The 14,871-nt window shown below is 45.4% G+C and overlaps 1 protein-coding gene and 1 long non-coding RNA gene across 2 annotated transcripts in view; both read right to left on the reverse strand.

Annotated features, from left to right (window-relative positions):
• LOC311584486 overlaps window positions 1–851 on the reverse strand; it is a 100,115-nt gene extending 99,264 nt beyond the window's left edge. Inside the window, exon 1 of the long non-coding RNA XR_014774907.1 lies at window positions 685–851. This is a non-coding gene — a long non-coding RNA (uncharacterized lncRNA). The remainder of the gene's footprint in view (window positions 1–684) is intronic.
• Window positions 852–2,927: 2,076 nt separating this feature from the next.
• Window positions 2,928–14,538, reverse strand: COX18 (cytochrome c oxidase assembly factor COX18). The gene is made up of 6 exons (XM_084760404.1): window positions 14,153–14,538; window positions 12,322–12,422; window positions 8,960–9,123; window positions 8,352–8,485; window positions 6,119–6,226; window positions 2,928–3,391 (listed from the first exon to the last, which is right to left on the reverse strand). The coding sequence occupies exons 1-6, from the start codon at window positions 14,474–14,476 to the stop codon at window positions 3,215–3,217; spliced, it is 1,008 nt and encodes a 335-aa protein (XP_084616530.1). The 5' UTR covers window positions 14,477–14,538; the 3' UTR covers window positions 2,928–3,214.
• Window positions 14,539–14,871: the final 333 nt, after the last annotated feature.

Raw genomic sequence — 14,871 nt, forward strand, 5'->3', positions numbered from 1 at the left:
AGTAGGTGAGGCAAGGAAACAGCTTCTTTAGTTTAACATAGCTGATTGCTAACACTTGGAATTACATAGCCATTCTCTGTTTGTTAAAAAACAACAACAACAAAAAAAAGTCTATCCAGATCTTACAGGCTTTAGGGCTATCAGTCATCAATATCAAAGGCTTTTATATGGAGTTCTTTTTTGTTTGTTTGTTTGTTAATTATGTATACAGTGCACAAAGATCATATTGTAGATGGTTGTGAACCACCATGTGGTTGCTGGGAATTGAACTCAGGCCCCCTGGAAGAGCTGAGCCATCTCTCTAGCCCACTATGGAGTGCTTAACTAGGGAGGTAGGAAGCCTTGTGGAACAGACTCAGTACGTTTTCTGATCCTGAGTTACAGACCAGGGCAAAGGAGGACCCTAGCGGGATTAGACCTCTCTCCTGGCCCATCCCTAGGAAGTAATCAGGGCAAGAAAGTAGGCTTTTTCCCTCTAATAACTACAGCATCAGGACAACTGTAAAACAGACGTTATCTTATAATATTTCCAATATGATCTTCTGGGAGGCTTATATAAAGAAACTTGTAATGGCTACACAAACAATACACATAATTATTAACCTGAGAACAAAAATGTTCAAAAATAATGCAATGAGAGCCATTTAATGATTGAAGTTCCGATTTTTCTCCAAATTCCTTTACCTTTAGAGCGGATTCTTCTAGTGACCTTCAATGAAGCTTACTGGGTCCCAGGACATCTTCCTGGGGTCCTGCTGCTGCCCTCTCCCAGAGTCCTCTTGTCTTGCTTGAATTTGCTGTCCTCTGGCTTTGGCCCAGCTGATGACTCTAGGCTCTTGGATTTTGCAGCTTTCAGGTGCTCGTGAGGAGAAGAAAGGCTCTGCTCTAAGATGATAGGAAACATCTCTCAGTCTAAAACCCTGAACACTGTTACTCTGCAGGTGATTCAAATGCATCAATAGTCGTGGAATATGTAATGTAACTATAAAGACAAGATATATATTTACTTTTTCTCAAAACTGATATGTGGTCTAGAAAGATGATTAAGAGATTAAGAGCATACAATCTTCTTGCAGAAGACCTGAGTTGAGAGGCTCACAACCTTCTGTAGTTGTATCTCCAGGGGATTTGACACCCTCTTTTGGCCTCTGAGGGCACTGCCCTCCTGTGCCCAGCCCCCTTCCCACATACACATTCACACTTAATTTTAAAAATAAAAGCAAAATTCTGTTTAATAAATAAATTTAATTTATTCTTTATCCATTTTTTTTGAGACAAAGTTTCTCTGTGTAATAATAGCTCTGGCTGTCCTAGAACTCTCTTTGTAGACAAGGCTGGCCTTGAACTCACAGTAAGGATGTTGAGCATTTCTTTAAGTGCTTCTTGGCCATTCTTCTGTTGAGAATTCCGTTTAGCACTGTACCCCATTTTAAATTGGATTATTTGGTTTGCTGGCATTTAATTTCTTGAGTTCTTTATATATTTTGGATATTAGCCCTTTGTCAGATGTAGAGTCGGTGAAGATTTTTTCCCAATCTGTAGGTTGCCCTTTTGTTCTATTGACAGTGTCCTTTGCCTTACAGAAGCTTTTCAGTTTCAAGAGGTCCCATTTATTAACATGTCTCCCAGGTTTTCATAATATGTATTTTAAATATATATTTAAATTGTTTTTTTTATTTTTAAATAAACCATTTACACATTTAAACACACACACAACATATATAGGTAGCCAGTGATTTCAAGGCTACGGGACTACAGGAGACACCCCCACCCACAAGCTTTTTAAATGTTATGTTTATTTGCAATAATTTTTTAAAGATTTATTATAGATAGTATTCTGCCTGTATGTGTGCCTACACACAAGAGGGCACCAGATCTCACTATCGATGGTTGTGAACCACCATGTGGTTGCTGGGAATTGAACTCAGGACCTCTGGAAGAGCAGCCAGTGCTCTTAACTGCTGAGCCATCTCTCCAGCCCTTGTTTTGCTTTTTGAGTCAGTGTTTCTCTGTATAGCCATGGCTGTCCTGGAACTCACTCTATAGACTAGGCTGGCCTTGAATGCTGATATTAAAAGATGTCCATCGCCACTGCACAGCAGCACTTAATTTCAGGATCCAAAGAGATGGGTCAGTGGTTAAGAGCACTTCCTGCTCTCATGATCAGGCCCCTATTCTAACACAGGGAAAATTCTAATTTTTGCAAATGCCTGCTGAGTTCACTCCTGAGTACATCAACCATGGCTGGCATCTTTCTGAATGAAACAAAGAGCTAAAGCCACAATTTATATCACCCACCAACTTTTCCTACTCTAATCCCAAGAGAGCACTCAGTCCTTCCATAAACACTTCAGCTGACAGCTGGGGTGTCGGTCCTCTGCACTGAGCCCCCTCTCCAGTCCCCACTAGATCACTTAACTAGAACTTGCCAGACAGACAAAACCATACAGACTGTTTTCAAATACACAAGCAGACCTATAATCACCCTCCAATCCAAGTATTAAGAATTATCTCACTTAGCTAAAGGGTTCGGTGGTTGAGCTACCTCAAGGGAGAGCTAGGGAGAAGGCTCAGTGGTGATACCGGGCTTCCAGAAGACCCGAGGTTGGTTCCCAGCACCCAGGTTAGCTACCTTACTCCAGGCGGATCTGGAGTTCTTGGCCTCTGTAGACACTTCAACAGAGGTGCACAAAGCCCCACACAGGCACACATACATATGTAAACAAAATTTTCTAAAATAATAAATTATGCCAGGTGTGGTGGCGCATGCCTTTAATCCCAGCACTGGGGAGGCAGAGGCAGGCAGATTGCTGAGTTCAAGGCCAGCCTGGTCTACAAATGAAGTCCAGGACAGACAAAGGAAGGCTACACAGAGAAACCCTGTCTCGAAAACAACAAAAAGAAAGAAAAGAAATTATTTCACCAGAGCCTTTAATTTACAGAAATTTATTATGTGGACAGTTGAGCACAGTGATGACACAGGACCTAATCCTGTTCTCAACAACGCTATGAGTTTATGAACAAGGCCAGGCATCCTGTCTTATTTTTACACTTTTACAACTGAACATTTAATTAATACATAAAAGATTTAACTATTACTGTTAAACATATTTTTCCTACAATGCTTCATGATATTTAAATAAAGTCTTTTAGGCTCAATATATGAAACTGACGGCGACATTTTAATTATTCCTAAGGTACTGGAAGTGCACTGTCATCGTTTTCTTGAAAGGAACTTGGCACAAAAGGCTGCCGAGAGGTCTCTGTAGGGAGTCTCTGAGTCCGACTTGGTTGGTGGTATCCGGCAAAGCTGGCGGAATCCAGGGGAGCGCAGCAGCAGATTCTGTGAGAGGCCCATGAGGCTGGAGCACAGCCAGTAGAGAGATAGTGACTAGAGAAAGCACATGACGTTAGCACCTGTCCCTGTACGGCCAAGGTCTGTACAAGAAGTCAGTAAAAAACACCAGCATTCAGAGCCAGCTGCAAACAGCATGTGGGGTCCAGCAGGCGAGAGAGGCTGAGAGCACAAGAATGCAGAGCGAGGTGTTTACGGCAGCCGGATGACAGAGCAGGAACCAGGCAGAGCAAGACAGCACCCCTCTTCCCTGGCTACTAGGACTTTTTCCCCACCACAGGCACCACTGACAAGTTGATTGTACAGATGGATAGTGGGAGCCTGGGGATGTGGCCGCTTCCCACAGCAATCTTACTAGACTTCACTCCCCCTTTTACTCATCAGTCTTCCACGAGTCCCCAGTAACTAGCCTCTCAGTGTCGTCTAGGATGCATTTCTTTATTTTTTTGGAGACAGGATTATCAACTTTTGATTTTCTATACATACATACATGTGTTTCTTACACACACACGTGTTTCAAGCTTTGCTCCATGTGGCTGGTGAGTATGCCTGGGATGAAGCACTCCAAGTGTGAGTTCACTATTCTTTGGCTTATACTGGTTATTTCTCTTGCTTCGATTTCCTACCTGTAAAATGGGACAGTCACTGTGTCCACCTAAGAGGGCTATGACAAGAGCAGTGACCCACAGTGAGCATCTGCATTTGTTTGACCTCAAGGGCAGAAGTAACACAGCACAGGCAGATTAGCACAGCAGGTACAAGCACAGTTGAACTGCCAGAGGAGTAGAGTTGGGACTTTACCTTTGCTCCAGTGCCTGCCTCACTATACCACCAGAATATTCAAAAATCTTTTTAATAAGAGGCCTATGGCTGGGCGTGGTGGTACACACCTGTAATCCCAACACTCAGGAGGCGGGGGCAGGTGGATTGCTGTGAGTTCAAGGTCAGCCTGGTCTACAAAGTGAGTCCAGGACAGCCAGGGCTGTTACACAGAGAAACCTTGTCTCCAAAAACCAAAAAAAAAAAAAAAAAAAAAAAAAAAAAAAGAGTGCCTAGGGCTGGCAAGATGGACCAGCTGGTAAAGGTGCTTGCCACCAAGTCAGGTGATGAGTTTAATCCGTGGAACCCACATGGTGGAAGGAGAGAACTGACTCCAGGAGGCTGTCCTGTGACCAGCGCACACGTGCCTGACCTAGAACTAGGTGCATCCAGTGGGAAGGAATCCTTCTGCTTAGCTTCCTGAGTATTGAGGACAACGGCCAGCACCACCCTCAGCTTACACAGGGATTTCCAAGCCCTTTCTTGCCACTTTTTTTTTTAACGCATCCAGTTGGAGATCAAGCCGCCATCTACACAATCCCTTTTCTTGCTAAGAAAGAAAACTCTAAATTTATCTGGGTGTAGCACATCTAAAAAAAAGCCACAAAACATACACCCTAGGCTCTTAAACAGCTTAGATGTGACCAAATGAGGCGCGTGCACCTTTATTTGGTGGGTCAGCTAGCAAGGCTCCTAAGAAGGACTATGTGTTCCTGGAGCATCTTCTACCACTTCTGCAACGTGCCCTGCTCCAGCATGCGCTATGACCACTGTGGCCACAAGGACAGCCATCAGAGGCTGTGTGTGATGCAGCAGTGTGCAGCAACAGGGCTGTCTTCGTGGAGCTGGTACACCATCCCTAAGCTGGCTCAGTCTGAATCCCGATAGCATCAGGTGTGGGGATGTAGCACACCCTTTCAGATCCATCGCTAACTCTGAGCCCAGTGCTTTACATGCATGACATGGCTCTTGTCTCATCAGTGTTACATGGTGTCTTCCAGCAATTTTCCACTATGGGAGAGCACTGTGATACCATTTCATGCTCACAGGCATGGATGGGATCGATTCCAGAGACGTAGGAACTTATTTTGCACAGGTAAACGACATTTGCCCACCCACCAGCTTACTGCACACTGTGCACCAACAGCACACTGTTTCAGATCCCTGAGGACTGTGAGAACGCTGTACGTGCTCATCAGCCTTACAACTGAATTCTGCTTAATGGCTTCATGTTGGCGCTGAATAAAGATGAAAACATATACAACACAGCTTTTGAAAACTTCTAAAGTATCTGTGGGAAATATCTACGAGCAGCTATAACAATTGTTTGTTCTATTCCTTTCAAAAGCTTACTTAGGTCTCCGCAGGGACGACTGAACCAAACCCACAGCAATGCAAGGTTATGTAGAACTGGTGAATCCATATGGACTTGGCAGAGCTTTCCTTTTAAGTGCTTGGTCCAGTCCTTGTGCTAATCCTTGGTCCAGTCTACACAGAAGTTGCTCAATGTATTAGCTAGTCACATAGGTCATTACAGAGGATGCAAGGTGCTCTGTCAGCCTAAAATAGAGGAGGGGGAGGGAGTGAGGAAGGAGAACTGGACACATGCACGTGAAGAAGATGAGTCAATCCAGCCAATGCCCAGTGTTGCTGGATGATACAGACAACAGTAATACAATCGCTGCCTGTCTGTCCACCTTTCTTTCTTCCTCCCTCCCCTCTTAACTCTCTTTCTTCTGGGTTTTTCGAAACAGAGTTCCTATATGTAGCCCTGACTATCCTGGAACCCACTCTGTAGACCAGGCTGGCCTTGAACTCACAGCCATGCGCCTCCCTCTGCCTGCGTGCAACAGCAAGTCAAGCGGGTAAAAGGAAGTCCCAAGGCAGCAAGATGGCAGGCTATGGAAGCTAAGCAGCAGCCACGTGCAATGCTATGCTACTCACTGAAGGCACTGTTGCAGCCACTGGGATCATCAGCACGGACACAGCACGCACGAAGTTTGTAACGTACATTTGAAATCGAGACATTCCCATTTTTTGTAGAGAGGAGATCTGAAGTGAAATCAAGAAAAACACACTGATTACTAAATGCAAACGACATCGGGTACCTTCAGAACACATGCTGACGCCTTGGCTTCCAAGTACTCATAATCCTAGTGCTTGTGAGCTGTTGGGTCAGCAACTCAAAGTCATCTCTGCCTTATAGATTTGTCGGACAGGCCACAAGGGGCAGTGTCTTTTGATAGGGTTTCACCAAGCAGCCCTGACTCACCTGGAACTTCCTCAGTAGATTAGGGTAGCCTCAAACACTGCCTCTGCTGGGATCACAGGGGCAGAGCTGCATCTCTTGATAAACACTAGTTTGTGAGCAGCACTAGTGTGCTGGCACTGTGGCACGGTGGCAGAACACTAGAGCTGCTGTGTGCGAGGCCATGGCACCCATATCCAGCACTAAACACAATACCTTCCACACCAACAAACTCGAGTAGCTAACCGTCTATCTCCAAAGCGGGGACGACAGTTTGGCCTTTGTGCCTGTGAGGCAAGGGGCTGTGGCTGCAGAGGCAATCCTGGTGCAGCTGCTGGTTTTGTGAGACAGGCTCTCACTATGTAGGGTTCTCTTGCCTCAACGTTCCAGGTGATGAGATTACAGACAGGTGTGCCCCGCACCTTGTGTGCCGCTTTCCCTCCCTTAAGATGAAATGACTACAGTCTTCTCCTCACAGGGCTAGTCTGAATAAGATAATTCATGTCAACTGTTCAGAGACACCAGCACACGACACTGTCACCTTAAAGCCTTTTATCAGTCCTTAGACGGCACACAGAACAAGCCTACAGCCCTGACAGTAATTCACTTTCACCCTCTGTTTCATCACTTCCCTCTTTCTACCAAATACTGAACACAAACCAGAGCCACACTATGTGTTCTTAAGAAAGAACATTTATACTGTACATAATGTCTTTCTCCAACAAAATTTCATTGATGACTTCAGATTTTTTTTTTTTAAATCTTAAAAAACAAAAACAACAAAAAAGGTGTAAGGATGTTTTCCTACACCTGTACCTGTGTGACGCCCATGGGGTTCAGAAGCACTATGGGTTACAGGACAGGTGACGGGGAAATCCTGTATTGTTCATGTATGTGCTTCTGTACTTTATCTCACCAAGGTGTTACCTATGGAGCTGCACCTGAAGTTAAAGCCTGTTGTTGTGAGCAGCCATGTGGATGCTGGGAACCGAGTCCAGGCCCTGTCTGAGAGCAGCCAGTGCTCTTAGCCACCGTGCTTTCTCTCCAGCCCCATCTTTTCTTCTTTAAACACATGTCCTGGAGCGGCGTGGCCCTTGCTGTGCAGCTGAAGAGTCTCATGTTCTTACAGCCGTGTGTCACTCAGCCCAGGGTAGTCAGGCTGCGACAGAGCCCTGGCTTCCTGAAAGCTAGGCAAGCACTCGACCAGCGCAACCACTTTCACAGCTCCAAGGTGCTTAAAAAAATATTAGAATTGTCAGAGTGCTCATTTGACATGAGGGGTTTGTGAGAATTTTACTCCAAGTCTGAGCTCTGTATAAAATTACCAGCACGCTTTCTGTGTACTGCGTGAAGCGCTGGGGGAAGCAAGAGCTGACTGAAAACCTGTATTTTTCATGTATGCGTTTTTCTACCTCATCTCATCAAGAAACTGAAGTGATTACCCTAAGTCATTTAAGAGAATGGCAGCTGGTTACTCAGGGTTCCCTACCAATAAATTCACGTAACAGATACACAAAAACCCCATTCACTTGTAGGATTAAAACCAGACTGGCCAGGCATATTAATTCTTTTGAGACTGGTTCTCTCCATGCAGCCCTGGCTGCCCTGGATCCAGCTGTGCAGAGCAGGGTTGCCTCAGCTTTAGTTCTTTTAGATGGTCTTGTTATGTAGTCTAGAATGGCTTTGAGTTTGGGATGCTCCCGCCTCGGCTTCCTGCGCGCTAGGATTAGACATGAGCTACTGTTCTTACTTCAATAACAAGCGTTCTGACACCCAGACATAAAGGAACTGGTTCATGTCAAGAGCCGATGGCATCAGAATTCAGAGCTATGTCTAACAACAAAACACACATGTACGTGATGTCAGAAGAGGAAGGGTGGCAATCCTCACGGCTGAAATGGCCAGCAACCTCCAATGTGACCCACTGACCTCCACTATCAGTAAGTTGACAACACCAACGCAGACAGGCAGGATCCAGGTGGAATCCACTGCGGTGAGATCAGGAAACCACAGGCTGCCTCCAGCAGCCAACTGCTCCCGGACAGAAACACCTGCTGAAACAGCTGACACACAAAAACAACACGGTTCCTAAGAACAGCTGCAGGACCATACAAACAAGGGCAGCCCAGCAATCCCAGAGTGCCTCACTCTGAACATCTGCACTGATTTTATTCAAGCTATTTATATTCGCTATTCTTTGTTTTGTTTCATTTCCTTAAGTTTTTGTTCTCAACACAGACTGTCTGTTCACGCTTCAGATTCTGAATTCTGTAATATAAGAAAGACAGTAAATGGTAGTTATGAAAACTAGGACTGTTTTTCTATTGGGATGCAGCATTGAAGAATTTGAGATGGGCCAGGTGCTGGTGGCACACACCTTTAATCCCAACACTCCAGAGGCAGAGACAGGTGGATTTCTATGTGTTCTGGGCTAGCCTAGTCTACAGAGCTAGTTCCAGGACAACCCTGTCTCGAAAAATCAAAAAATTGAAAAATAAAAATATTTTGATATGAGGATTTATTTTTTTAATAGTTACCTTCTGAATGTGTGGCCCCTATGCTAAAATTCCGGAGGGCAACAGATATGAAGATCCACATTGGAAGCTGGACCCAGACCAGCACCGTGGCTTTCAAAGGATGGCAGTTGTCACGAACATACAGCTCCGAAACGAGTCTCCGCATGTTCTTTAGATAAGTGAGCCTACAGAAAAAGAGGAAGGAGAAGATAGTTTCAACTATCATAAGCAGTAAGCGACAGCCACTAAACAGACAGCACACAGCCCTTTACTATCAGACTAGAGTTTCAGTCTCTAATGATCACTGGCCAGGAAGATTTTTAAAAACCATTTCATTTCATATCTCTAATCGTGTGCACACGTGTACGTGCAAGGGGCCACTGATATAGGTGCTAGGAATCAAGCTAGGATCCTCTGGAAGAACATGTGAACCTCTGAGCCATCATTCTCTGGCCCTTGTCAGCAGGATTTTAGGGGTGAGATTTTCCCAGGTGTGGTGGCACATACCCACAGTCCCAGGACCTAGGAGACAGATGTGGAGGGATTTAAGGCTTGAGACCAGGCTCCAGCTACACAGCCAGTTTAGTATGGCAAACCTGGGCTACCTGTGAACTCCTGTCTCAAAATTAAACAAAATAAGGAGTGGGATTTCAAGACCATCAAAGTGTAACACAATTTTAACTATAAATGCTACAGCTGAAAGTGTATTTTACTTAACCCTGTAATCCAGACAAATATCATCACTCACCCTCCTAAAGGATCACTCCTGTTCTGTGGGCTCCTGCCTACTCAGCCTTAGACTGTCAAACTCGCCTCCATTTTTTCAGCTTTTCAACAAAGGTCATAGTAATCTGTTCACCGTATCAGTGTCTTTCTTTCTCTCTCTTTGTTTCTTTCTTTCTCCTTCCTTCCTTTTCCTGGCGCTCACTATGCACCAAGCTGGCCTCAAACTGTAAGATCTGCCTGCCTTTGCTGCCTAAGCGCAGGGATTCAAAGTATGTACCATCAGAGCCAGCTCAGTTGCTTCTCTTGTTTTTGTGAGACATGGCCTCAGATAGTACAAGCTGACCTTGAACTTGATGTGTAGCTAAGGATACTCTGAGCCTTTGGTCTTCTCACCTCCACTTCCAAAGTACCAGAATTACAGGCCTGCAACACCATAATGGACTGTCATTTCAGACTGTAAGTCTTACTTTCTGGACCACGGTATTGAGGGACGATAATTGGGATTTTGAGGCAGGTAGGGTAGCACTAGGCTAGGTTAGTCTCCAGGTCACAAGCCTCCTAAGTGTGCACCATTAACCTTGCTTAGTTTCATACTTATCTTTAGATCTTTTTTTAAAAATTCATTTATTTATTATATATACAGTGTTCTGCCTGCATGTACACCTATATGCCAGAATAGGGCACCAGATCTCATTATAGTCAGTTTCTGAGCCACCATGTGCTTACTGGGAATTGAACTCGAGACCTCTGGAAGAACAGCAGCCAGTGTTCTTAACCTCTGAGCCATCTCTCTGGCCCATCTTTAAATTTCTTACATTGCGAACATTTAGTACACAGTAGGCCTTTAAGAGATTCTTGAATTTAATCAATTTGTGGAGTGCTGAACTGCGACTGTGCACACAGACCCTCTAGGCCTTTCTACTATGCTAATTTCTCCACACACCTGCACATTCTGGTCCTTGAAACTTTTAGCTCACCCAACAAAAGGGACCCCTACCTAAGCATTATCTGTGGAAATTTGTGATACTCAACACAGGAACCACCCATCTGCACAAGATGTTTCTAGACAAGCATGCCCTGGTGTGGCTAAGGCAAGGCACCGTGACTCTCACCCCACCCAGCCGTTTACAACCCAAATCAACAGCTTTTCATCTGTCCTTCTCACCAGGGCTGTAGCTCTCGGAGTCCTCAAATAGCAAAACCTCAGGCTAAAGCTCATCTCATCTATATTTAACAAATGAAGCTTTATGTTTCATGCAGTAACACATACACTTTCTCCTTTCCTCTTTCTGAGGCAGGGTCTCAGTCTACAGCCTGGGTGGCCTAGAACCTATAATTATGTGAAAGAGGCAAGCTTTAATCTCAAGAAATACACTAGTCTCTGCCTACACAGTTTTCTTTACTATTATTGCTTAAGATTTATTTTATTGTTTTATGAGTGGTTTGCTTGCATGTATTTAACTACAAACATGCGTGTCTGGCGCCCTCAGATGTCAGAAGAGGATGTGAGATATTCCTGGGACTGGAGCTACAGATAGCCATGAGCCACCATGTGAGTGTTGGGAATTGAACCTGGGTCATCTGAAAGAGCAATTGTATTCTTTAGGGCAGGCATGGTGGCCTTTAATTCCAACACTTACAAGGCAAAGGCAGGCAGATCTCTGAGTTGAAAGCCGGTCTGATCTACAAATGGAGTTCTAGACAGACAGACAAAGCCTGTCTCAGATGAAAAGTTTTCTTATTAGAACAAATGAGGATGCTAAAGCTCACGTGAAATACAGCTTGCCAGGCGTGGTGGTGGCACAATACTGTCCCGATGCCACCTGGAAGGCAGGAAGACTGCTAGTCCAAGGCTAGCCTGAACTAGTCAACACCCCCCTCTGCCCTCAAACCAAACCAAACCAAAGCAGGAAGGGGAGGATATTGGAGCTGACACTGATGGACAGCACGGGACAGGACCATACAGCTTAAACTACTCCCTCAACTTTTGTATGGCGTACATCAAATCATAACACAGTATCTACCTCACCGCCACCGATCAGATCATGGCTCTCCTCGGTGGGTCCTCCAAAACGAAGGCCAGGTGGTAGCACACATTTGTAATCCAAGCACTTGGGAGGATTAGGAGTTCAAGGTCACTCTTTACCTAGCTACCTAGAGGCATCTTGGTACACACGAAACCCTGATATAATAGACATGCAGAGTTGGGGCTGGAGAGATGGCTCAGTGGTTAAGAGCACTGATTGCTCTTCCAGAGGTCATGAGTTCAATTCCCAGCACCACAGGGTGGCTCACATTCATCTATAATGTGATCTGATGCCCTCTTCTGGCCTGCAGGTGTGCATGCAGATAGCAACTCATACATAAAAATAAATACATTAAAAAAAAAAAAAAGACCTACAGAGCCAAGTACAGTGTTTTCCACCTGTAACCCCAGGACGGAGAAGCTGAGGTGGGAGGCCCATGCAGCTCCTCGAGAGTTAAGATAAAGTCTATTTCTTTGTTTATTTGCTTTCATTCCAATATCTAAAACAACTATGCTACATAATGGCTTGTTAATATGAACGAGCCAATCAAGAGAATACCTAAACCTGTATTTACAATAAATATTATATATACAAATTACTTTTCATGATTACAGACGCAAAACTGCATACCTGGCAACTCTCTTGGACCAACCAAACTGATGTGCACGGACTGCAACTTCTTGGTTAAGGTGCTTGGCGATGTCTTTTATTTCTGGTTGCAAGTTTTCCACCTAACTAAAGAAAAAAGCTCTTTTGATGAGCACATAAAGGAACTAAATTAATAACCACTGCTACAGTTGGTTTCAGTTGTCAACTGGGCACATCTAGGAGACAGGACCTCAACTAAGACATTTCATATTTCATCTATCAGATTAGCATAGGCTTTTTTTTTTCATTGCTAATTGACAAAGAAGAAACCAGGCCACTGTGGGTCACCATCCCTAGGCATGTGAGCCTGAGCTATATAAAACGTTAGCTGAAGCCTGGTGTGGTGGTGCACACACCTTTAGTCCCAGGACACAGAGGCAGGCTGATCTGAGTTTGAGGCCAGCCTGGACTACAGAGAAAGTTCCAGGACAGCCAGCACTGTTACACAGAGAAACCCTGTCTGGAAAACCAAAAACAAAAGCTAATTAAACAAGCCAGTAAGCAGTGTTCCTGCACTGTTGTACTCCCACGCTGTAAACCACGTAACCCCATTCCTCCCACGCTCAGCATCTGGTCAGGGCAGTCAAATTTATTTTTATATTCTCTGTTCCCTAGATATTTACAAACGTTGTTTACTGATCATATTTGTAACTGGGGAAAATGCAAGCAGAAGGTACTATTTGATATTAACTTGCTTAAAATGTCTTTAGTCACAAATTTAAAATTCCAGCTTGTACACCTATAAGCGTGATCTGGGCAACCAAACTGATTTACACACAAACTGCAACTTCTTGCTTGCCATTTCTGGTTGTACATAATAACATTTGCAATCCCGATGCCTACTCTGTAGCAAATGAACAGCACCTCCTACTTCACTGAGATTAAGTGAGAACTACATGGGTTTTTACTGTTCCATCCTCAGATTTCCCAGTGCAGAGAAAACAGCACTCCACCTGCCTATACGTACATCACTGACTTTCTGACTCCACACTGTTGCTACTTCCCTTCCCGGCAATCCTCTGTGAACTTTTACCTTCTCAGACTACTTTAACTCGTGCTGATTTAAGCTCATCCATGGAAAGGTAATGCTACACCGATTCCACAAAAAAAGAGAGAGCGAGGCCCTAAAAGGCAATGTCAAAGTCACAACTCATCAGATTCAGAGTGGTAGGTGTCAGGGCCAGAGTGAGAATCCGAGGCTGCAAACTGTTAACTTTGTGATACCTATCTAATAGTGAAGAACAGTAAAAAATAGTTAGGGGCAAATAATGCGGCAGACACTCTGATTAAAAAAAAAAGTTATGTGAAGCCAGACATCGCGGCACACGCCTTTAATCCCAGCACTCCGACAGGTGGGCTAAACGCTGTAAATTCTAGGCCAGCCTCGCCTACAAAGCGAGTTCTGGACAGGCAGGCTACACAAAGAAACCTTGTCTCAAAAAAAAAAAATGCTACACAGGAAAAAAAATAATACACAGGAAAATAACAACAACAATAATAATAATGCTACACAGGAAAACTGTCTCGAAAAACCACTAGTAATAATAACAAAAACTACAACGAAAAAGTTGCAACAACAACAATAATAATGAAGATGTTTGTGTGCCTCATGTTAAGGTTCCTGCCTGCAGATTGATCGCAAGCAGAAATTTAGGAGGTATTTGTATTTCGGATAAAGACCTGGTAGGTAGGATGAACTGGAAGGTACTCGTCGCCAAGCACCACTTGGTGATATTGCTAATTATCTTAGCAACGACGCAGTCTTGATGGCTAAAACTAACAGGCAGGCAGCACGGGGACCGACGCCCCTCACCTTAGCCAGGATGTAGTGCTGATAGGCGGCCAGGGGCAGCGTGACAGCACCGCGCAGGGCAACGGTGCTGAGTATGATGCTGCCCCACCAGGGGAGGCCCGTGGCCTCGTGCGCGGCCAGCAGCACTTCCTCCGCCGCGCCCACGGGCGCCGACGCTGCCAGGGCCTCATACCAGCCGCCCGGAGAGGCCGCCGACACCGACGCGGCTGCCCAGAGCGGGAGAGCCGGGAGGCGCGCGCTGCCCCAGCTCGGGGCCGATCCCTGTGCCCGAAGCCGCAAAGTAGGAAGCGACCGGAGCCACCCGGCACCCGAGCGGCACAGCATGGTGACACTACTGCAGTCGCGGGATGGCAGGGCGGCCGAGGGGGAACGCGCATGCGCCGCCCCGCCAGACTGTCCCGGTCAAAACGGTGACGTCAGCGTCGCGCTAGATATGACGTCAAGCTCCGCCTTTCCCACGCGGCACGCTCAAGACTCCTTCCCTTGCTGGGGTGGAGCTCCGAGCCGTCCGAACCGGAACTGCAGGGGTAGGCGGGGCCAACAAACTGCCTTGTTGAGTTTCGGTTTCCTCCCAAGAAGTTTGTCACTTGTGTGTTTTTTTTGTGACGCCGCTGCTTCCGCGCGTAGCGTCTAGAACTCCATTTCCACGCACTGCTGAAACACCTGACAGTAACGAGTGTTTGTTTCGCGCAGCGTTACTCTGCGTTCTTTATCCCCTA

This window comes from Acomys minous (assembly GCF_964271855.1).
Source record: "Acomys minous genome assembly, chromosome: 15".
In the NCBI taxonomy this organism is placed as follows: domain Eukaryota; kingdom Metazoa; phylum Chordata; class Mammalia; order Rodentia; family Muridae; genus Acomys; species Acomys minous.

Bases quoted from the DNA above. Each gene is read 5' to 3' on its own strand.
- COX18 (XM_084760404.1), bottom strand. From the start codon at position 14,476: ATGCTGTGCCGCTCGGGTGCCGGGTGGCTCCGGTCGCTTCCTACTTTG. The intron at 8,486-8,959 runs GTAACTATTAAA...TTTGTGTGTCAG, and splicing joins AGGGGCCACACATTCAGAAG to CTGTTTCAGCAGGTGTTTCT. The intron at 3,392-6,118 runs GTGAGTAGCATA...TGCTTTCTCTAG, and splicing joins TGGCTGCAACAGTGCCTTCA to TCACTATCTCTCTACTGGCT.